This window comes from Myxocyprinus asiaticus, chromosome 4 (genome assembly GCF_019703515.2).
Source record: "Myxocyprinus asiaticus isolate MX2 ecotype Aquarium Trade chromosome 4, UBuf_Myxa_2, whole genome shotgun sequence".
Taxonomy (NCBI): Eukaryota; Metazoa; Chordata; class Actinopteri; order Cypriniformes; family Catostomidae; genus Myxocyprinus; species Myxocyprinus asiaticus.
The window spans coordinates 31,352,907-31,375,326 of NC_059347.1; the positions used below are offsets into that span (position 1 = coordinate 31,352,907).

A 22,420-nucleotide genomic window follows, 5' to 3' on the forward strand; every position below is an offset into this window, starting at 1 on the left:
CAACAGAAGATGGTTAATACACTGTAAAAAATTATCTTCATGTAGTAAAATACAAAGTAACTGGTTTTTATTTGAGTCAAAAATATTATATATTGCAACTAAATAAAGTACATTGGGATACTTCAAATAAAGTCATTTTAGGGATAGATTAGGGAGAAATCCTGCATAAATGCACATGCTCACTTTTTACATCTGCAGGTGTAAGTAGGTGCAGTGATAATATCGGTCATTAAACCACATTTTGTCAGTTAAGATATGTGCATGTGAAACCAACCGGATCTAACATGTGGATAGGTGCGTCTTTCTCATTTTGTTTAAGGAAATAGTGTAAATATACCTTTTCCACCACACGCAAATACATACAAAGAGAGCAAATGTGTATTCTAAGGACATCTATCCTCACTGCAAAAAAAATATTGTATTTGTTCTAGTTATTCTTTTCAGGAAAAACATAGCAAGTGGCATTTTAAACTGCATGTGGTCTTCTTTTTCCCCTCAAAAGCAAGAAACTGCCTCTGCCATTTTGTGTCAAGGCCGGTGCAGTACGTACCCTTGTTGACTTCCCACTGTTCAGGAACTGGCGGCAAACTAGACCTCTTCAGATGGCTCCAGAGCTCTCTCAAAGTGTCAGCTCCCCAAAATAGACTCATGACCAGACAACAGACACCAAACAAACAAAGGCACTCTGATCTTGTAAGTATCAGTCTGAGACTCTGAGTGCTCGCAAAGCCTCCCTCCGTCCCCGTATCGTGCTAATCAGTCGGCAGGGAGCGGGATCGAATATGACACACATCCTATTGGAGCAAAGTGTGGCATCTCCCGCCTGCAAGCTGGACTTCGGTGCAGGTTGTGGTGGAAACGTTGATGTGCACCTTCTGTGTGGACGGCAAGGATAGAGGCACGGCGGCAGCAGATGTCTTGTGGCGGAGATTATAAATAAAAGCGACCAGAGCAGGGGAGCACTGACGGGCCTTAGCGAAGCCACTGTCAGGGTGGCAATGTCTTTTACTCATTGGAATGTTTCTCAGCAAGACACTTGGCCAACCTCTTCTACAATGACTGCTTCCTTGTTATTGGACTTGATGTCTGCTCTTGGTTGGGGGCCATATCATGGGCACCAGTGGATATCTGTGTGTGGGGGTTGGCTTGGACCGAGAAACAAGAGGTTTAGAAAGGGTGAAGATGAGGGAGCAAATCATAATGAAAAATTGAATACATTGTTCTAGTGTGGAGAGGTTGAAAAAAGTGTCCTCTGTAAATTTTTGTTTGTTTTGTTTATGCTAGCTAATGTGACAGTCGTCTTGGACTTAAACTGACACCTAGTGGTGTGGATGCAGAATCGCACAAAAGCAAAAGTTTTTAGTTGCGATGCCATTGTAGGAAGGGGTTTTGTCTAGAACCCTAACCGTCCGGTTACCTAAAGTCTTATGAGAGCTGTTAAACACTTTATTTGGAGTCCTACTGAAACCCTACACCAACCTCTACCCCTAAACTAAACCCTAACCTTAACCCTACCACTTATTCTGACCCTAAACCTAACCTTAGTAACAGCGAATGAGACTCTCGTGAGACTTAGTCTGTCGGGATGTTACCTTCTAGACACAGCCATAGGAAGGTGCTATTTGCAGTCAGCCATGATTCATTTACCCCATGAGTAAAAGGGTCCAATTACAGGGGTGTTACCAAGATAATGCAAACATTCGGCTGGTCATAAGATCTCAACATATCAGCCCCCATGAGGTGACCCGCTCCATGTGAAACAAAAGGACTTTCATTAGGCTACTGACTAGCTTCTACATCTCATGAGAGTATACATGATTTAAACTTGTATAAAAATAATTAAATGTTTTTAATGAGTGATTGTGAACCCACATTTCACTGGACAATAACATTTAGTACAAATATTTTAGATGAAAGACACTGGAACCAAAAATGTGATGCCACTCTTTCACTGACATGGTGGATTTGCTGGAGTCAAGCAAATTGCCTTGGCAATGCCGATGACAGCCTGTTAACAAGAAAAGAAATGCTGAAAGGTGAATTAGGAGTGCTAATGAAGAACACACTCCCACTTGAGAAGGTAATTATCATGGGTGTAAAAGCTGAGGAAAGATTTAGTGTGATTCTAGCCCCAGAGGAGTATCACACAAGTTTACAACTGAGATTAAAATAATAATAATAATAAAGTCTTCTTCAAAACGTGTTGACAGCAGTCTGCCACCTACAGGTCTTAACTCAGTTAAACAATAAATAAAATAAGTGCTTTGGAAAAATGGGTGATGCTGCAGCCACATGCTAGTATTTTCTTAACTTAGATTTCCTGTGGGGGAAAAGGTCCAAATTTATAATTTAGCATGAAGGAATCATTTCACTAGATAACATTGAATCAGTATTGGGAACAATATCCAGAACCGATGCTGGAGAACCATAGTGAGTGTTTAATGTGCCTATTGCTAATCAAAGTGTAAAAACAACCAATCAACGTATTTGTTATTGAGTAAACATGAATGGCAAAACCCCTTTCTTTTCATAGGTTGCATCTTGAAGCTAAATAAACAAATAAATGGGGAACAAAGGATGCCAGTCTTAGAAATTAGGTGTAAAAATGTTATTTATTCGAATTTATTTTAGCTTCATTATTATAATATACCCGACATATTATTATAGGACTTGAGAGGATTGATAAAATTATCACAGGACAATAGAAGACAGACCGGGATTAAAGCCTCAGGTTACATGTGACATGAATTAATCTCTAAATTAGCCTGTTAGCCTGACAGCTGCTAGCAAGACAGCACGTCTTCTTATCGGGCTAACATGAGTCTGAGGAAGGAATATTATTTTTTCTCATGAACCTTATTTATACAAAAGATTTTTCAATGCTAATATTTATTACATTCAATGGTAAGTTTACGTTCACAGCTAAGCGAACATCTCTTTCCGTTTCTGAAATAACCCACTAGCTAGATGTGATTAGCATTGAGCTGTTTACCTAGTTTACATTCACTACAGTGAAATTGATTATTTGGTGATGAAGGTATGTATCTAGCTATATCAAATTAATAATCGTTTATTAGAATAAATATGTTTAGCGTTCTGGAGATTACTACGTTGTGTATATCTGTTTGTGTGAAAGTACTTCAGTGCTTCGCTGTCTACTCCGACAACTTGTTGGACATTGAGTTTACTTCAAAGTTTTACGTCATTTTAAGTTTCAGTTCTAAATTACATGTAAGAAATTTACATCTGAATACAACCCCGCTGCTTATTTTCAGCGTAGTGTTAATCCATATACTGTGTTTTGTAGTACAGATAATTGAAGGGATTTTTTTACTCTAAAATATTTATAGGTATATATTGTGTCAAGGATTTACCCTGTTTTACGTGTGTATTTTGTTGCATATGTATATCTTTAGGATTCTGAGTGAGAGACTGAATGATATAATCATGCCATCAGCAAAGGTGCTGAAAAATGCTCAGTATATTGAATTGGGCAGTTACCAGTATTGGCCAGTTCTGGTGCCCAGAGGAATCCGCCTGTACACTTATGAGCAGGTGCCTGGGTTTCTTAGGGAAAATCCTTATATCACTGATGGCTACAGAGCCTATCTGACCTCTAGACTGTGCATTAAAAGGTGAGTGCAGGTCCTACTCACATTCTTGTTAAAATGTGTCTTTGAATTATTCAAATAGCATGCCGACATTTGAGTGAACAAATATTTGTGCGTAATATTAATAGCATGACATAATATCAGTCTGTTGAGAGAGTAACACTGTATTTATTTTTTAGGTGAGATGTGAAATGGTAAAATGATGGAATGGTGTTACCTGTGACAGAATGCCCATCCTTAATTTTATTTATTTATTATTTTAGCCTTTTCATTCTGTCCAATGAGACAGTAAACATCTGGAGTCATATGTTGGGATTCTTCTTGTTCTTTACACTGGGAGTCTATGATTTGCTGGCAGTGTTGCCTTCATTAGGAGCTTCTAGGGAGGACTATGTCATCTACTCCATAGGTCTCTTCTGCTTCCAGGTACTCTTATGCATTGACTGAATTGTGAAATAACATCTAGTTGTATGTCAACTACTGGGGTGGATATATTTAGTTAATGTGCTCTTTAAGGGATAGGTCACCCCAAAATGAAAATTCTCTCATGATTTACTCACCCTCCTGGCATCCCAGATGTGTATGACTTTCTTATGCAGAACACAAATGACAATTTGTAGAAGAATATCTCAGCTCTGTAGGTCCTCACAATGCAAGTGAATGGGTGCCAACATTTTGAAGCTCCAAAATCCACACAAAGGGAGTATAAAAGTAATCCATATGACTCCAGTGGTTAAATCATGTGTTCAGATATGATATGATAGGTTTGGGTGAGAAACAGATCAATATTTAAGTAATTGTTTGTCATAAATTTTCCTCTCTCTCCAGTAGTGGGCAATATGCACCAAAAATCACCAAAAACAGAAGGAGAAAGTGAAGGAAAAAGGACTTAAACCAGAGTCGTCTGGAGTATTTTTATGTTGCCCTTATGTGGATTATGGAGCTTCAAAATGTTGGCACCCATTCACTTGCATTGTATGAACGTACAGAGCTGAAATATTCTTCTAAAAATCTTCTGTTTTGTTCAGCAGAAGAAAGTCATACAAATCTGGAATGAGGGTGAGTAAATGATTAGAGGTTTTTTTTTTTTTGGGTGAACTATCCCCTTAACAAAGGAGAAACTCTAGTCATATAAATTAATGTTTAAGAGGTTCAGATTTATAGTCTTTGTTTAAATCTGATTTGTTAACTCTGTAGTTATCAGTGGGTAAAACTGTTCTTTGACAAACAGTATGTAGCTTACAGCAGTATGAATGATTCAACTTGTAAGAATGAAGAATGAGTAACCTTGGGTGCTTGTTTGATCGGGTCCAGCCTTTTGAATAAAAACTGATGATAGATCAGTGCTCTTAATCAGAACATATATAAATGATGGTTGTGATACGCTAAACAGTTTTTTGCAAACTTTTCGCATTCACTTTTGCCAAATATTTGAATTAAAAATGGTCTGATCTAATTCTTAATCTGTTTTAGGCTGCTATAGTGCCATCGGTAATAGACAGAAAGTAGTAGCTTCTATCCTTGGCAGCTATTCTCTTAAACATTAGGATTAGGCAAAGTACCACTACCACCCTCTCTATTAGGATAACCGATTTACTGCTTTTCCAAGGCCATTGTGGTGGGTATTCTTTTATAGAGCCATAAGAATTGCATACAAAATGTATATATGGCCTACACCGAATTACATAAAGACAAAAAAACTGTATAGGTTCACAATGCAGGTTTCAGCTGTTCCTTTACTGGTGCTAGTAGATTGTGAACAGTTTGTGCATATATGAGGCTCGGTGGATTAAAAAAAGGCTTCTCTGTCTCAACACTTCACAGGTGTGCATGCTGTGCTCCGTGGGCTATCACCTGTTCTGCTGCCACCGCTCCGAAAAGACCAGCCGGCGCTGGATGACGCTGGACTATGCTGGAATCTCTGTCGGAATTCTAGGCTGTTACGTTCCTGGAGTATTCTATGCCTTCTACTGCAATAACGTACGTGCAGTTTGAGACAGTGGGGACAGAGTAAGGGCAGGGTAACCAGGTGCTCCAGTTAAACCATTCTAGGTCAAGGGAGGGGTGTGGTGGCTGGAGGTACAGTAAACCTCCCATTCATAAGCATGGTAATAAATGTTTATGGGTAGAGTTTGATCCAAGCATATAAGGCTCAAATGAATGACATGGAGAGATCTACGTGGTGTGTGTGTTTTGTGCATTAGGAGGTAATGGCAATTGTGGACGGGTAGATTAATTAGGTGGCTTGAGGTGCATCATCCCACAGTGGTCTCTAGCAGCAGATGGTTGGCCTGCTTTTGTTGTGGGCATATGTTACCTGTGCAACAAATACAGAGCAAGAGTTTACCTTTTCCTGGGGTACAACAGTCTGGTGTGTATGTGTGCTGTGAATACTTGTTATATTTGTTTAGTAAAAAGAGATTGATTCATTTATTAGATGATTTTATTGAAAATGGCGTGCAAGTGAGGAATAAGCGATTTAGGTAACATTTTAAATTAAGGCTCTGTCTAACAATGAACAATCTATTTTTACAGCATTTATAAAAATTGGACAATGATAATTTATTAAAGTACAGTTGTTCAGTTTAGTTCATAATGCATAAATGGTAATGTATACAACTTTTCAAAATGTTTTAGTTTGTTGAAATTGACGTTAACCAAGATAATAAATGTCGTAAAAGTATTTTTTATTTTTAGTTTGTTAACAAATGTATAACAAATACAACCTTATTTTAAAGTGTTACTGCGAATTAATTATATGAATGTTAGAAGTGCTCACACATTAAGCAGGGCTCCAGACTAAACAAAAAATGACTTGGGAGCCATTGGCTCCTAAACTAAAACATTAAGGAGCCAAATGGCTGTTTTTAGTTGCCAAATCACAGAATTGTTCAATTTAGATAGAAAGCCGAAGGAAAACTGCTGATGATAACCCATTAATCTGAGGTTTAATTTACAGTATGTATAGTTCAGAAGATAAGTTTGTATTCCCTTTTGTCTCAAATGTTCACACCCCTTTAATAATCTATGCAAATATAAGAGATAAAAGATTTTTATTTTATCTGGTACATTCTGAAGGAAAGTACATTACAGATATTTACATAAAGTATAGTATGCATATAGTAGTGTGTTGCCTTCTTGAGCATCAATGAATGTTTGCTCCTTGTGTAATAGTGGTGTACAAGTCCCTCAGCTGTCCTAAGTGTCAAAAGCTTGATCTCGTATATAATAATAATAATTCCTTACATTTATATAGCACTTTTCTAGGCACTCAAAGCGCTTTACATAGTATAGGGGGAATCTCCTCAACCACCACCAGTGTGCAGCATCCACCTGGATGATGCGACGGCAGCCATAGTGCGCCAGAACGCCCACCACACACTAGTTACTGGTGGAGAGGAGAGTAGAGTGATATAGCCAATTCAGGAATGCGGATTATTAGGAGGCCATGATAGATAAGGGCCAATGAGGGCAATTTGGCCAGGACACCGGGGTTATACCCCTACTCTTTACGAGAAGTGCCCTGGGATTTTTAATGACCACAGAGAGTCAGGAACTCGGTTTAACGTCTCATCCGAAACACGGTTTTATATAATTTAAATTGTTTTAAAATATTGCCTTAGTCCTTCTTTACTGCTACCGATGGACCAGACACAGAGTACAGACTACAAGAGTGCAAACTGAATTAAATCCCAGATGCAGTTTGTGCTACTCCAATCTCAATCAGTAATAACCAGAAGGGGGGAAAAAAAGTGGTACATAATGCAGGACTTTTAATTATAAAGAAGCCAGAAAAACAGACTCTTATTTTGAAATGTCTGCACTCCTAATTGTGAACTCACTGACACTATGGCAGATTCACTGAGAAAGTGACTCTTGATTCAGACTGCTAACCTGAGCTCAAGAGTTCAAACCCTCAGTTCTTTTCAGGTGATTCAGTTCAAAAGAGTCATTTGGTCACAACTCTTCCGCGCTGGGTTTGTTGTTGTGTGCGGTGTAGCGAGCTCGTCAGAAACACAACAGGTAAAATTTGATGTTATCGAAAAATTTTGTTGTTAATTTTAAATATTTGAAAACATTTTGTGTGAATTCAGCTAAAAAAAATTCAGGTTGTGAAATTCAAGTTTTAATTATTCAAGTTGTGGATTTCAGGTTGTAAAATTCAGGTCTCAATATTCAGGTTGTTGAATATGGGTTGAGAAATTCAGGTGGTAAAATTCGAGGATGACATCCGGGAATGCAAGGAAGGGCAAACGAGCATCGATGTAATCCATCTCTCTCGGACAATCGCAAAGCAATGGAAAGAGCTCAAAAGTAATTTTAAACATTGTGAAAATACAAAAAGGTATACTTTAGGGATACTTATAATGTTTCATTAATGTTTTTGAAGTTAAGATAAACTTAATCAGTAAATTGGATCCTTCACCTAGCATCATGAACCTTATTTCATAATGATATGGGCAAAGGACATTTACCAGTGGAAACTAATAATCAAACTACTTCTTTTTAAACTGCAAGTCTGCAAAAAAATAAATAACATTTTAGTAGTCTAAGTATTAAATAATCTAAAAATAAAAGATATATTTCTATACGTCTGTTAAGTGGTTGTGAGATCATAGTTTCTCATCGGACAGTGACTATATCTCGTCACTGTCCAATGAAATACGCAAATCTCCACTTTGGCAATTTTGACGTTTTACCATAGACTGAATGCACCGAATGACCTCTTCCTACTGTTTGAATTGTGCATCGAAATGAAAAATAAAGATGTTTAATCAGGCTGTCTGTTTAACAAGTATCTTGTAAGATTGTTTGAGAGTTTTTCCATGCTCTTGAAAAATTTGTTTTTGGAGATATGCGTTTTTTATCAGACAGCGACGATATATACATTTAAAATGACTTTTGATCTGTTTCCATCGCTTTGCGATTTGTCCAAGAGAGAGATGGATTACATCGACGCTCGTTTGCTCTTCCTTGCATTCCCAGATGTCATCCTCAAATTTTGCCACCTGAATATTGAGACCTGAATTTCATGACCTGAAATTGTTCGAGGTGAATTCACACAAAATATTTTCAAATATTTAAAATTAACAGCAACATTTTTCAATAACAAATTACACAGTCTTTTTTCAAGATCAGTAATTTGGAGGCTTTTTCAAATTCAAGTTCTGGTGATATAAAAATGACGCCATAGAAAAGCGGCGTGAGACCACTAGTGCACGCTCTAAATATGTATTTAATAACTCAAAAGATAATACCTGACAAAACCGCAGATGAACGCACCCAACCCGGCTGTCGCCAATGGCGTCTAGATTTTAAATTATTGTCGCAATCAATTTTTTTTTTTTTTAGTCGCAGGCTGGAGCCCTGTTAAGAGGTGTACCATGTTGACATTCCCCTTGAGATTACTGTAACACTGTAGTAGTGCGTCTTTGATTTTGTTGTATGATACTTGGTTTCTCCATTCCTGTTAGTTTGCACAATGGACCCCCTGTGTACTGCCTGTATAAAACGAAGAGGTGCCGCTTGGCTTTCAATCTTTGTTTCGAGATTTCGGTGCAGTTTTCTGAAAACTTGGATCTTGAATATCCTGAGCAAGCTGCTTGCGCTTGTTCTCTCCACTCCCACTTGCTATTTGCCGAGCACCGCCGCTTTTGGCCACGCTGCTCCACATGGTTCTCCCTGCATATTGGAAGTGCTGGCTTATTGTGCCCCAGAATGCGGCAGAAATCTGCTCCAGCCCAAAGCAGATGGCCACGTTCGTGGACCCACTCTGTCACTTCTGTTCCCCACCATATGACATTCACACGTGGGTGAGCCATCTCCACTCTCCCCCTGCCAAGTGTTTAGCTTTGCTTTTTGGATGACTACTCAATCAGCCAAGTGCCCCAAGAGAAAGAGAGACTGTTTTCTCCATTGCTTTTTCTTGCATCAGCTTTCTCCTGCAGAACAAGTGAAATTTGTTTGTAAATCAGTAGATGTTTTTGTCTGTCTGTGTTGTGCCCATAATGATGACCTCCATGTGTTTGCAGGTCATGTAGCTAGTTTAAAGGCAGCCTCTAATGATTGTTTTGTCTGATTTTTGTGTCTGTCTTTGCAGTACTGGCGGCAGATGTATCTGTTAACTGTTCTTGCCATGATGCTAGCAGTGTTCTTTGCTCAGATACACCCTCATTACTTGACCAAGAAGTGGCAGAAGCTGCGCTCCATTATATTCTGTACTGTAGCAGGATACGGCCTTATTCCCACCTTTCATTGGATATGGCTCAGTGGGGGTTTCAGCTCAGATGTAGTCCAGGCAAGATTCCTGCAAAATGTTTGGAATATTATATGCCAAGTTCTCTCAATATTGCAGATAATCTCTCTTTTTTTTTTTTTCTTTTTTTTTTTCTTTTTTAGGAATTTGTTGCCAGACTGCTGATAATGTATGTACTTGCTATAGCTGCTATCATCTTCTACATGTCCAAAGTTCCAGAGCGTTATTTTCCAGGTAGAGGCAATATTTCTAATTTTACCCTTTCAGGTGATGATTGTACTATTGAGTGTAGTGATGGGTCATTCATGAATGATCCGTTCATATTGAACTAATCTTTTATGACTTGGAAGAACGAGTAGTCTCAAAGTGATTTGTTCATTTTGTCATGGCTGCGCATGCTCAATCCGTGTTCATGTTTCATTCATTTGACACGGGACAGCCTCATAGGCTCTGTACAGGAAACAGAAATGATTAGTTCACCGTACGAGTCTTCAGGTATGAGTCTTTATTTCATTTGACATGTGACAGCTGCATTGGTACCCATAGGATCGGTACAGGGAAAATAAATTAGTTCACCTCAAGTCGATCTTCGGGTACTTACGTTCATTTTTAACATGTGACAGCTGTATTTTATTTATTTGTCTTACAGTTACACAAAGCATTTCTGGACTCAAATTTGATCTTTGTTTCTTGCAATTTATAACTTTGAATATTTCTCTCAAGATAGTTTTCCATAACATTGAATCTGGTTATAAAGTGTTAGCTTTAAACTTTATATGATAGGAAAAAATCAAAATCATAAAGCAAGATGCCTTAAATTCAGACCAGTCCTAACTGTTTATAATGGATTTACAACTTTTATCTTTTCCTCAGAAAATATCATAGATGACAAAAGCTATGAGGATACCCCATATTATTTACTTGACTTTTGAATTGATTTTGAATAAACTGTAATTTATTTTTCCTTCATGATGCATCCCCTTGATTTACGTATTTGATTTATGTCCTCCTTATGTGATGTTTTTGTAAACCGTAGACCCAAATCAAGTGTGCCTTAAAGAATTTCCCTTTGAATTTACTAGGGCTGAAACAATGTTACATCTTAAATGCAGTTATATTTAATGCATTATAGCTTTATTAAAGTTCAAATAATACAGAAGCAGATCATGTAAATAACTACAAACTCTGAAACTGGCATTTCTCTGTGCGGTCAGTGCATCTTCTATGATCGCGAATGTCCCGATCAAAGGGGAGAGATTGAAACTGCACCCGGCTGAGGCATACTCTGTCGCAGGGACGCTCATCCCTCGAGCGCACGTTTAATATAGCTAGATTATAATGTGACATCTCGTGACTTATTGAATCATAATTTGTCACTGTGCATTTCTTATCGTAAAGAACTGGCAATTCGCAGCTTTTTTTTTTTTTGAGTTAAAGATGGATTGAAGTGAACAAAAAGGTGAGAGAGGGAAGTCTTCGCCCCATTATATACACTGCAACAAAATACGTTTTTGATTTGTTTTTGATTTGGCTTGTTTTCCAATATAAATATCTAAAACTCCCTTAAAACAACATACATTCACTTTAGCAGCTATACTGCAGAAGTAAAAATTGTTATCTGAGAATGTTGAATATAATATTAAAAATACAAATATTTTAAAATATCAAATCCTTTAAAAAAAAAAAAAAAAAAATGCATTCACCTGAGAAGCAGCATATAAGATATTTAGACTTGCTTTTAGAGATCTTGAATATAAGTATATTTAACAAGTGAAAAAATACACTTATATTTGAGAGATATTCTCTTATAGCAAGCCTAAATATCTTATGTTGCTTCAAGTATCTTTTTTTTTTTAAGGATTTTTAGACAATTTTAAATGGAAAACAAGACAAAAACACTTGATAACAATAGGATTTTTTGCAGTGAATTTCTTTACTGAATTAAATTTAAGTATTTTTTCCCCTTTAATTCAGGGAATGTCATTTAAAGGTATTTATAAAAGATGATTTTGTCCTTGTTAGTAAGCACATTTAATACAACCTTTTAAACACTTCCTGCATTAAATACCTGAAAATAATTCATCATGACAATTTGTATGATTTTAAAAATGTTATTTATTGTCACGCTGACATGTATTGATCACGAAACAAACAACTGCAACACACAGAACTGTAAGCCATAAAGAGGAGAAAAAATAACGAAAGAACAGTAATTGTCACTTGTGAATGAATTGTTCTGTCTTCTATGCAGAGCGTACTCGCGGTCACGTGACAGATGAAGGAAAGACTCGGATCCAAAGACCCATTCGGTACTCGGGAGTGAACTGATCAATTCTGTTTCCTGTAGAGCCTATGCGGCTGTCACATGTCTAGTGAACGAAATGACTTTGAATAAAATTTCGTTCATTTTGCTGAATGAGATTCAAAAATCCAAGTCAGTAAAATGATCTGATCTTCCCATCACTAATTGAGTGCAACAGTGGGGTTCCGAAGTAAAAATCCTATTCATTTTCTGCGTAGACAAATTGATATTTAACAATAACTTATAAACCTTTAAAGACGGACCTACCGTGTGCTCACAGGCTGTTAAACAATGGTGTATGCTAACCTGACTTTTAGTATAATGAGAAGATCGTTGAAATTATTTGAAAGTTACGAAGCAAGGTAGCTTGCAATTCGTCAGCGTTAGCAGGCAAGATCAAGTTAGCTAAAATGACACAGATCAGTCCTTATGGCACTATATTGCACATGCTTTGCAGTAATGTAAGCTTACCTGTCCAATAAGAAAAATGCCGATTCAGGGTCTGTTTTGATCCCCAAAACCAAACGAAGGTTCCTCCAGGAATCAAATGCCCTGCCGATGTTCACTCTAGTTTTTGCTCAACCACGATCACATTTCTGCTTAGCCAGACGGGATTCAGTAGATAAATGTTTTTTTTTTTTTTTTTTTTTTTTTTTTTTTGGGCTTACTCTGAGTTAGTGTAGGAGTCGGTGTTGTGCTGGGAGCCGAATGTTTGCTGGATTCCATCTCTAAGATAATGTTACCTAGTTTTGCAGTTTGTCGTCGCTGTTGAATAGCAGAAGAGAAGCACAGAGGCCAGCTATTTAAATTTCTTTTCAAATTTGAAACTAACACTTTAAAGGAGAGAGATGGTTTAAAGGTGGACTAAACCAAAGACCATACCTGTCTGCTTTAATTAAACAGACTGAAAAGTGAGAGAGGACCATGCAAAAACATCTTAATTAAAGGCTTAATGCTCTTTTTGTAATCTCTAGGTCAGCTGAACTACTTGGGCTCCAGCCATCAAGTCTGGCACATACTGGTGGTGCTCATGTTCTACTGGTGGCATCAATCTGCACTCTTCATAACCAACTATCGTCATTCTCACCCTTGCCCTGACTACCATCTTCATTCCTAGAGCATTGGGGTAGGAGGGTCAGCCCCGTGGACTGTTGTTTACCATTTTGAATTGTCTTGAAGCTTGAACACATTCAGTGTTTATAAAATATGATCGCTATATGTATGGAGTTATTTTAATTGAGTTGTTGTTATAGGCTTTTTTTCATGTAAATTTTACATAAGTGCCTAGCTGTTCCAGTCTAAATATTTTCAAAATAAAGGCACTTGATAGGGTAAAGTGTTAGGCTTTAAAAAAAAAGTTTTAAAAGCTAAGGTGTAGCATCGCTTCACAGCATCTGCCTGAGGTGGGTTTCTACATCTTAAAACAAGTACAAAATGTTTTCTTTGTGTCTGTGTTTGGGTAACATGCAGTATTTATCAGTTATCTGGAAAAAAGTGTTATATACTAATAGTTAAGCATTCAGTATTGTATTTTCTTTTCAATACTATTTTGTTTTTCACTTTTTTTGTTTTTGCAGCTAGTGTACAGCCCTCCTCACAAACTGAATAGTACTACATTTCAATTTATGTGCATTTCTATATTAAATAAACTTCAGTGACATGTCCACTACATAATATTTAGTCTAAATGAGACGCTTCATCTTAAAGTCTCCTTTATAACATTGCAGAAACCAAAGAGGATTTGTAGGGCTTTTTCAGGATTGATCAAATGTTAAGCAAAAACAATGACATTTATATTTTGAAGGTTGTTGCACATCATTGCAATTTTGCAGAAATGCATATAATAATTAGTTCTATTAAGGCAGATGCCTTTGTTTACCATTTTCTTTTGCTTAAGTTGTGCTCTTGCTCAGTTTACCACTAACAATTTTAAAATGTATTGGAAGACTATTCAGTATTTTAAGCTTAGTAAGTTCGCAGTGGAACTGAAACATCAGTTGAAATCATGTGGAGTCAAATTGTCAGGATCTGACATCCTTCTAGGACACCAAGTTAAGAATTTGTGAAATACAGCTAGTGTTCATTTTAGTTTTTCTCAATTGCTTTGGCTCAGTTCTCAAATGAGAATCTTTTTTTTTTTTTTTTTTTCAAAACAATAAGTTAAAATCTCTGAACAATTCAATCTTGTTCACACCAGATTTGAATTTCTTATCATTTAAGCAAATTGCACATTTTGGCACCTGTGCAAAAGAGTAAGTACAATTGTCTGCAATTTTCACAATAACTAAATGCACATGTCTTGCTGATATAAACTGATAAGTTGATTCTCAGTGAAATTGTCATACTCTTCACAACTTCTAAACATTCTTTCATCGTGTGAGCCATCACATGCAAAATGATCCATTCAATTATCAATATCTGTCAGACATGCATGTGTATTCCATAAATATCTATGACATGGAATGTTTGTGATGTCTGCTAAATCTCTGGCCAGACCAACAAGACCAATAGGATGTCCACCAAGAAGCTGGGAACTCGTAATGATATGTACTGTGAGGAGGTACAATTTGTTTTCTACAGAACTACCACAGGTTTTTTTTTTTTTTTTGCATGGATGTCATTTTGTGGCAATTTTCTGTTCACTATATATGACTTTACATGTAAGAAATGTGTAAATATGTACATGCAAATGTGAATTTTCTGTTTACATGTAACACATTGCTGCAAAAATAAATTTACTGTATACATACAAATGTTCATATCCTTTTTCTGTGTACTACAGTATTGTACAGTATTGACTTTTCCCAGTAAACTTTTACCTACTGTTGAAATTGGTATCTAAAAAGCTCAGTGTGATACACAATAGTATTCAGCTAGACAAAACTGACATTCTTGTATAGTACAGTAAGCAATCAGTGTCAACAAAAAAGTAGAACAAAAATGAAATTTGTGTATAACCGATATTTCCAGGGTTGACTGACATGGTGAAAAAACATCTAGACATTTTGACCAGTATGGCTCACACAATGACAAAAAAAACTTTACATTTTGGTAGCATTGGCCAATTTACTGACAAAATAACTAGGTTTTGAAGCATGAATTAAATGTTTTGGGTGAGTTACATTTTGCAGACATGCAATAGAGTTGTAATGTCCCATAAAACAGTTGTGACAATTGCACTTACAGTTTAGAGAATGTTATGACTGTTTCTAAAAATGAGCCAAAGCGATTGAGAAAAACTAATAAATGTTCTGCCTTACAGCAATGTACTGGAAGGCTGTACAATTGTTGTTTTCCATAGCACAATGTCTGTTCTGCTTTTTCTTTTTATACTGTATATCGGCAGGTTTATTGCAATGTTTGTGTCTCTTTGTGAGCAGCTATTGAATAATGAAACTACATGAGTTATGTCACAATTCCTTTTGTACTATATTTTGGGATATGCCTCCCCACAAAGAGATCTAAATAAATGTTCATTTTGTCCTTTAAACATTTTAACAGTTCTGCTCATTTAATTTTATAGAAATAAAAATGGTATAAGCTGTTCAGTAGGTCTTAAAATTTTATATATATATATATATATATATATATATATACATTTTATTAATTTTTTTGTATTGTCTCCCAAAAATAAAACCACAGGCCACTGACATCCAATCAACCTTTTATTGCATTATTAGAGTGAAGTAAGATATATTAAAGAAATGAGAAAAAAAAAGTCTTGCAGAGTTTAAAAAAAAAAATATTTTTTTGTAAAAAACAAATATATATATATATATATATATATATATATATATATACAGTACTGTGCAAAAGTTTTAGGCACTTAAGATGTTTCACAAAAACATTTGTCTTAAGATGGTTATTTATATCTTCAGCTTTAGTGTTTCAATAGGAAAAATATATTTTAGACTCCCAAACATTACTTTTGCAAATAGAGATGATTACAATAGAAGAACAGGGCGCTCTGCAAGAGATGGCATGGCCCCACAGAGCCCCCACTGAACATCGAAGCAGTCTGGGATTACATGAAGAGACAGAAGCAATTGAGGCAGCCTAAAAATGTGGTGAATTCTCCAAGAAGCTTGGTACATCCTATCTGCTAACAACCAAGAAAAATTGTGTCCAGGTGTACCTAGGAGAATTGGTGCTGTTTTGAAGGCAAAGGTGGCCACACCAAATATTGATTTAGCTTTTTTATGTTTACTGGACTTTGTATGATGTTAATTGATAAATGAAAACTATTTATGCCATTATAAGATATCCTCACTATGCAACATTTTTCACAAGTGCCTAAAACCTTTGCACAGTACTGTGTGTGTGTGTGTGTGTGTGTGTGTGTGTGTATATATATAGTCTTGAAACAGTCTTGAATGTTTCAACTGCACTTAGTTATTCAGAAGTAACTTTCCAAATGGCCCTTTCATCTGATTTCCAGTTCATCTTACACCCTTTATGTGTGATACACTTGGTGCCCTTTGTTTTTTAAAACTTGCTTCAAACAAACAATTGGTATATAAATATAAAATTGCACTGAGAACATTCTTTAATTTTCCCTTTCTACGAGGCATATACAGGTTCATGATTGTAGGTTGATGGTATGTACAGACTATGAAACATATCTGCATTATTGATGTAGACATCATCAGAGTTTAAAGGTCAGCTTGGGGAATAACTTGTGAGCATAGTTAATAAAATGTTAATTATAAGTCTATTGTTTTCATCATATTCAACAACATTGTAAGATGAATGGCAAGTTAACTGGTATGGCCATATTGTTTTTTTAACTCCCTTTCCATGCATGTATGTTGAAAGAACATTGTCACAACATAAGGATTTAAAACATTAAATGCATAAAAATCTGCATAAAAATGGTCTGTGTGAATGACATTAAAATGGAGAAGGCCTACACAGATGATTCCATTGACACAAATGGGCTACAACAGCCACTGTGTATAAAAGGTACTGTAAAGCAGGGTGGGGCATACCCATATAAGGCTTCGTGGTGTTTAATGGTGGATCATGCAGGAATTACCTACATTCGGAGTTTAGCTTACAGGTCAGTGATGGAGTACAAACGTATTAAATTGGTAATGTTTTCCTCCTCATTCTATTCAAATGAAGGATTATACACAGTCAGCATTTCTTTTGACTAAGCGCATATTGAGATGCAGCATAGAAGGCTTACTTGCGAGTAAAGGCCAAGGAATATGCTTCAAAAGCCTATTCAAAAACATCCATATACACCACAGGTTTAAGTTACCAAAATGAAAAAGGTGTTATAGCTGTCCAGTTAAGTATTAAAATACTTCAAAATCTACAAAAGTTGTATGTTATCTAATTGAAAGGCTAATGACTGCACATAAACAGAGAAGCTGCCACCGATTCAGTAAACTTCAGAAGGCTGCTTGGACTTTGCATAAATATAGCTGCATCCTTGCAGACTATCTCTGCAAGTGTGCTGGAAGACAAGACATTTACTGCTTTGAGGGGAAAGGTGCAGCTCCGAAAGGGTCAACATCCATCTGTGGGGTTTGCTGAGCTCCACTTTGTATCACCAGTTCTGTGAAAGGTACAGCTCCAAAGTCATCTATTTTATTTCCATCAAATACATGTAGGGAGCTGGTCCCACTTTTGTTGTCTCCCAAGCTCTGCTGCTGACTGTATCGACTGCCATCTTGTGGATGAAATGGCTTGGCACCAAATGGATCCAACAAGGCCTCCTCAGTGGGCAGTGCAGCCCCTTTTTCCCTCACCTCACCCAGCAAAATACTGATGTTCTCTTTGGAGTCAGAGGTACTGAGGAACTCGTTGCTGCTCTGCGAGTCCCTTCTGCCAACCTTCTTGTGCCTTCGCACCCGTTCAGGGGTACGGAAACTGGGCTTGTTGCTCTTCCTGCCACCAGTGGGTGTGCCATGGTGCCGCTTCCCATTGTTGCCACTGGCCTCTTGCTTGGTGCGCCTTTGCCGTGAAGAGAGTCTTTGAAGGCTGCGCTGTTTCTGCCTCTGTTGCTGGGGGCTTGGTGCTTCCTCAAAAAGTGCTTGGCCAAAAATATCCTCCTGGTTTCTAGAGGTGGGTATTTCGTGGCTGGGCTGGAAAGGTGAGAAGCCAAATACATCCACACTGTCAGGGGAAACGGGTGGCGTCTGGCTGCTGGGACCATCGCCACTCCTGCTGGACCTGGAGAGGTTTCTGTTAAAAGGAGCTTTGGTAAATACATCAGTCTCTTCCACAGCATTGTCCTGGCTTGCCTGCCTAAAAGGGGCTTTGGAAAAAATATCTATGCTCTCTGGTGACACTCTGGGCTGACCGCTGCCAACAAAAGGAATAGCACCAAATACATCCACAATGCTTGCAGCAGGTACGGTGAGACTCGGCGAATCGGAAGGAGTAATCATACTGGCTCTAGATTCGGATTTCACAATTCCCATAAAATAAACTGCAGCCTTGTCATCTGACATCTGAAGTTTTGTTTTCCTTAGATCACAGTCTGAGTCTGAGCTAGGTTTGTCCTCCTCTTCCTCTACATCTTCTTCAGAGTCCATGAGTAATGGCCTCTGACCCAGGTTCTCAGGCTCAGTGTCTTCATGTTCACTGTTAAGACCTTCCTCCTCTTCTACCTCCTCGTCTTCACTGCTTTTAGGAGAGGGTGGGTCGGACTCAAAATCACTATCCGATTCCTCCCCTGCTTTCTGAAGCAGCAAACTAGTGGAGCTACTTTTTTTTGCAGGTTTGTGTTCCTTGACAGATGGCAGGGTTGCATCTGGCATGGCTGTTAGTGCAGCCACAGCAACACTGGGATTCTCAGTTGGATGCTCCGCTGTGTGCACACCAGCTCCTGCTGGATGAAAACACAAGGTAGATGGTAAATGGCTAATTTACACTGCATATGACTTTAAAAATACTCTTAATAGATCTAGTACCTGTAGCTTTCCAACAGAAAATCCAGATACTTAAAAGGCATTTCAACTTCTTGAAACAACAAAAATTAAGTATATTTAATATTTATCTTTAACCTAAAATAAATCATCAAAATAAGTTTTTCACTTTAAAATCACAGAGCTCTATAAAGGAAGCTACAGTAGGGATAGACCTACAAACCTACAAGTGTCAGTTTAAGGAAGACAGTCAGTGAAATGTTGAGTTTAAAAAGCATAATTTTACAATTACATATGGTATAACAATGGTTTTATATTTTTATTATTTGTGAAATTATGCTTCTTAGCTTTGATAAATCACTGCATGTCACTGCACTAACACACTGCTCAAACAGAAATTCACACGGTACTCCCTTGATAACTAAAAATTCTTCTACTTTAAGCATTGAAATAGACGTAGCAAAGATGGAAAAAAAAATATATGGTTAAACAATTGCACTTTACTTGCAAATTCTTGCCCGACTTAAATGCCCAAAGATAACGAATAATTAACCCTCAGGTCAAATTTGGATATCTTTAGAAAAGACATGTTTAATGTCAATTTAAAAATGGATGCAGACATTTACATACGTCCTTGTAAATGATTTTTGAAGTCATTAAAACTGAGATTATCAAATTACATTGGAAATAACGAAATCTCTTAAGCTAAAATAACTTTCTATGGTGTATCACAATATTTGTCAACATGCATAATTGAGATATTTCACTAATTTTAAAAGCCTGAAATTCTCAACATGGCTAGGCACTGCCATTCTGCCCCTGCTGAGCTGGAAGAGATGCAGATCTGTTATCATCAAATCCATCCAAACTGGCAGCAAAAGACACATGATTAGCCAAACTCTGTGTTATGTATATGATCAACTCCAAAAATATATAAATAAATCAAACTTAAATAACTAATTATATAAACAAGTACTACTACTACTACTATTGATAATAATAACAAGATAGATGCAAGATAGATGTGGCTGGGGAAGGGGTGAGGGTAGAACAAGGACATCAAGGGAGGAAAAGTAATTGTGGTGGTTTTGCAACGAAGTCTGAAAATTGGAGGAAAAAATGTAACACAGCATCTGTTTAGACTGTCTGGATTACAATATCTAATCATGGCCACCTCTTGGAATACAACAGTCTAAAGGGCAGCATAATGGAACATCTTTAATCATATAATATCGCAACCAGAAGCAGATATTTATTGAGTTTTCTTTTCCAGGCCCATTCGATTACACTCTGATGACTGTTCTAGTAAAGTTGCCCATAACATGTAATGTCTGACCATGTGGATGCCCAGACCTCTCCCTGCTTTGGTTAAATAGGGAACATAATGAAAATGTCATATTGCTCTGAAAGCCACATATCCATCCAACAGATTATCCAGACCTCCTTCACCCAGCTCAACAGATGCTAAGCTGTTTGTCCTTTTTGTCTCAACAGTACATGCAAATGATTTCGGGGCAGAGGTCACATATTTGTGATAAGCCACAGTTCCCTTTCTCTTACCTCATTATTTGAGCAAGTGTTTTTCTTCCATGCAACTTTACCAGGCTGATATTCATGTGTTAATTCTTGAATTCAGTGTATAAAGAGAGATTGTTTATTCTATTGTTTAAGGACCATTTTATTTATTTTTCTCCCCCAACGACCAATTTTGCTGCTTAAATTAAGATTTAACAATGGGATTAAGCACACAAATGACAAAACAACAGGGCAGCCACAGCACATTATTGGTCCACATTCTTAAAGTAGACTATAAGCTGTTTTCACCGTCACATTTAAAACAAAAGAGTTACTCTATAAGTGTCCCATTTAATTCAGCCACAATGGTTTCAATGGACGCCAGCTTTGTTTTAACCATGTCATAAGGGGTTTTGAGGCTTTGGATCTTTGAAAGATTTACAGTACAACTTTATCTTGCTTTACAAGTAATTCACATAATATGAGCAAATAAATAATTTAATACTGATACTTCAATGTAAGCATTAATGTTGAAATTAAATCATGTGACTAGCCACTGATATAAACAAACACTTGTTGCCCCCAAAGAAAGGTCGGTGACAAAGACAGTCTGTATGTTTAAGTGACACTAATTAAGTCTTTTTCCCTTACACAAATTTTCACATGATCATGAGGTTGGCATTACGCTATTTTCAAAATATAAAACTAAATTGTATTCAATCTTTGGGACCTCATTTAGATAAATGAACCCCTTTCACAGAGTGTGATTAAGTGTTTCCACCATATTTAGCAGCATAAACCTACAGCAAACTTTGTTTTGATTTAATTATTCTTTACAATTATAACATTACTCTGTTATATTACCCTGGCATTATTGATGTATTTTCAATAAGTCAATACTGCAGCAATGGAGTTTCAAATGCTGCTGCTAAGTGAGTGATGGTAAATTCTGCATTGTTTACTCTCTTTTGACTACTGTAACCCACTTCTCTCTATTGGTTTCTTCCTTTGGAAAGTCGTGGAAACATAAAAGTAGATTACATGTTTCTAAAATAACAGAACATTTGTTCTTTTCGTGTTGCCCGAAACAAAAAATTATATATTTCAACGGTTCATCTGACACCTTTTTAATTCATGTTTAGGGTTTAAAATATATAGATTTTAGACAAAGACAGCCATGCTATTATCTAACAAGAGGAACATCTTGCTCTTGTGGTATAAAGGTGGAAGGCATTTTAACTTCTTATATTCAACAATAATAAAGAATTTTACATACACTCATGGTTTGAGTTACTATAACAAAAATCAACAAATATAGCATTGCTTTTAAATAAGCTTTATTAATAATTAGCATTTTATAAAGAAACATTCAGTTATACATTATGATACATGCGTATTTACATCAGTTTGTCAATGGGAGACCAAACATTAACAGCTTATTTAACTGATGTTGTATGTATGCCCAGATGAGAGATCACTGAGGAATGGTGGAGCTATGAACTTCTGTTCTGTCATCTATATCCTTGTTTCCAAATGTGAAACATATGCAACATAACAAACAGTTTGTTAAACAGCTAAGCCTCTGACACCTGTACAGTGTATTCTGGGGCAACATGAGGTTTGAGATGAAAGCTGATTATATTCATAAAGAAATTGTCTACCATGTAGTTTTAGTATTAGTGCTAATAAAACAAATAAGAAACACTATAAAAAGTAACCTTGAACTCCAGTTTATTTATAAGTGGATTTGGTCAGATTCTCAACAATTGTTCAGCTTACACTTGCACAACAGTAAACAATATGGCTCAAAGGTCTTTAAATACATAGATTTGTGATTTATTCTTCCCCACACAAGTCT

At 36.8% G+C, this 22,420-nt stretch overlaps 2 protein-coding genes across 9 annotated transcripts in view; one reads left to right on the forward strand and one right to left on the reverse strand.

Moving 5' to 3' along the window:
• The first annotated feature begins 2,266 nt into the window (after window positions 1-2,266).
• paqr3a (progestin and adipoQ receptor family member IIIa) lies at window positions 2,267-14,335 on the forward strand. 5 transcript variants are annotated; one of them, XM_051693468.1, is made up of 7 exons: window positions 2,267-2,430; window positions 3,417-3,635; window positions 3,875-4,037; window positions 5,436-5,591; window positions 9,712-9,909; window positions 10,011-10,101; window positions 13,144-14,335. In XM_051693468.1, the coding sequence occupies exons 2-7, from the start codon at window positions 3,448-3,450 to the stop codon at window positions 13,284-13,286; spliced, it is 939 nt and encodes a 312-aa protein (XP_051549428.1). In that variant the 5' UTR covers window positions 2,267-2,430; window positions 3,417-3,447; the 3' UTR covers window positions 13,287-14,335. The 5 variants fall into 5 exon arrangements, with proteins under 5 accessions (XP_051549428.1, XP_051549455.1, XP_051549419.1 ...); XM_051693459.1 differs by lacking the exon at window positions 2,267-2,430 and adding an exon at window positions 2,529-2,904; XM_051693477.1 differs by lacking the exon at window positions 2,267-2,430 and adding an exon at window positions 3,019-3,037.
• A 1,492-nt stretch (window positions 14,336-15,827) lies between these two features.
• LOC127438123 (BMP-2-inducible protein kinase-like) overlaps window positions 15,828-22,420 on the reverse strand; it is a 61,154-nt gene continuing 54,561 nt past the window's right edge. For 2 of the 4 annotated variants that reach the window (XM_051693444.1, XM_051693426.1), the window contains exon 16: window positions 15,828-19,007. In XM_051693444.1, the coding sequence (XP_051549404.1) occupies window positions 17,647-19,007 (1,361 nt within the window). In that variant the 3' untranslated portion in view covers window positions 15,828-17,646. Of the gene's footprint in view, window positions 19,011-22,420 lie in introns of all 4 variants that reach the window. The other 2 variants (XM_051693436.1, XM_051693416.1) reach the window with 1 other exon arrangement.

Excerpts from the sequence above, each read along its gene's own strand:
- paqr3a (XM_051693468.1), top strand. The coding sequence starts at position 3,448 with ATGCCATCAGCAAAGGTGCTGAAAAATGCTCAGTATATTGAATTGGGC. Across the intron at positions 9,910-10,010 it reads TCAGCTCAGATGTAGTCCAG|GAATTTGTTGCCAGACTGCT; the intron begins GCAAGATTCCTG and ends TTTCTTTTTTAG. Across the intron at positions 10,102-13,143 it reads TCCAGAGCGTTATTTTCCAG|GTCAGCTGAACTACTTGGGC; the intron begins GTAGAGGCAATA and ends TGTAATCTCTAG.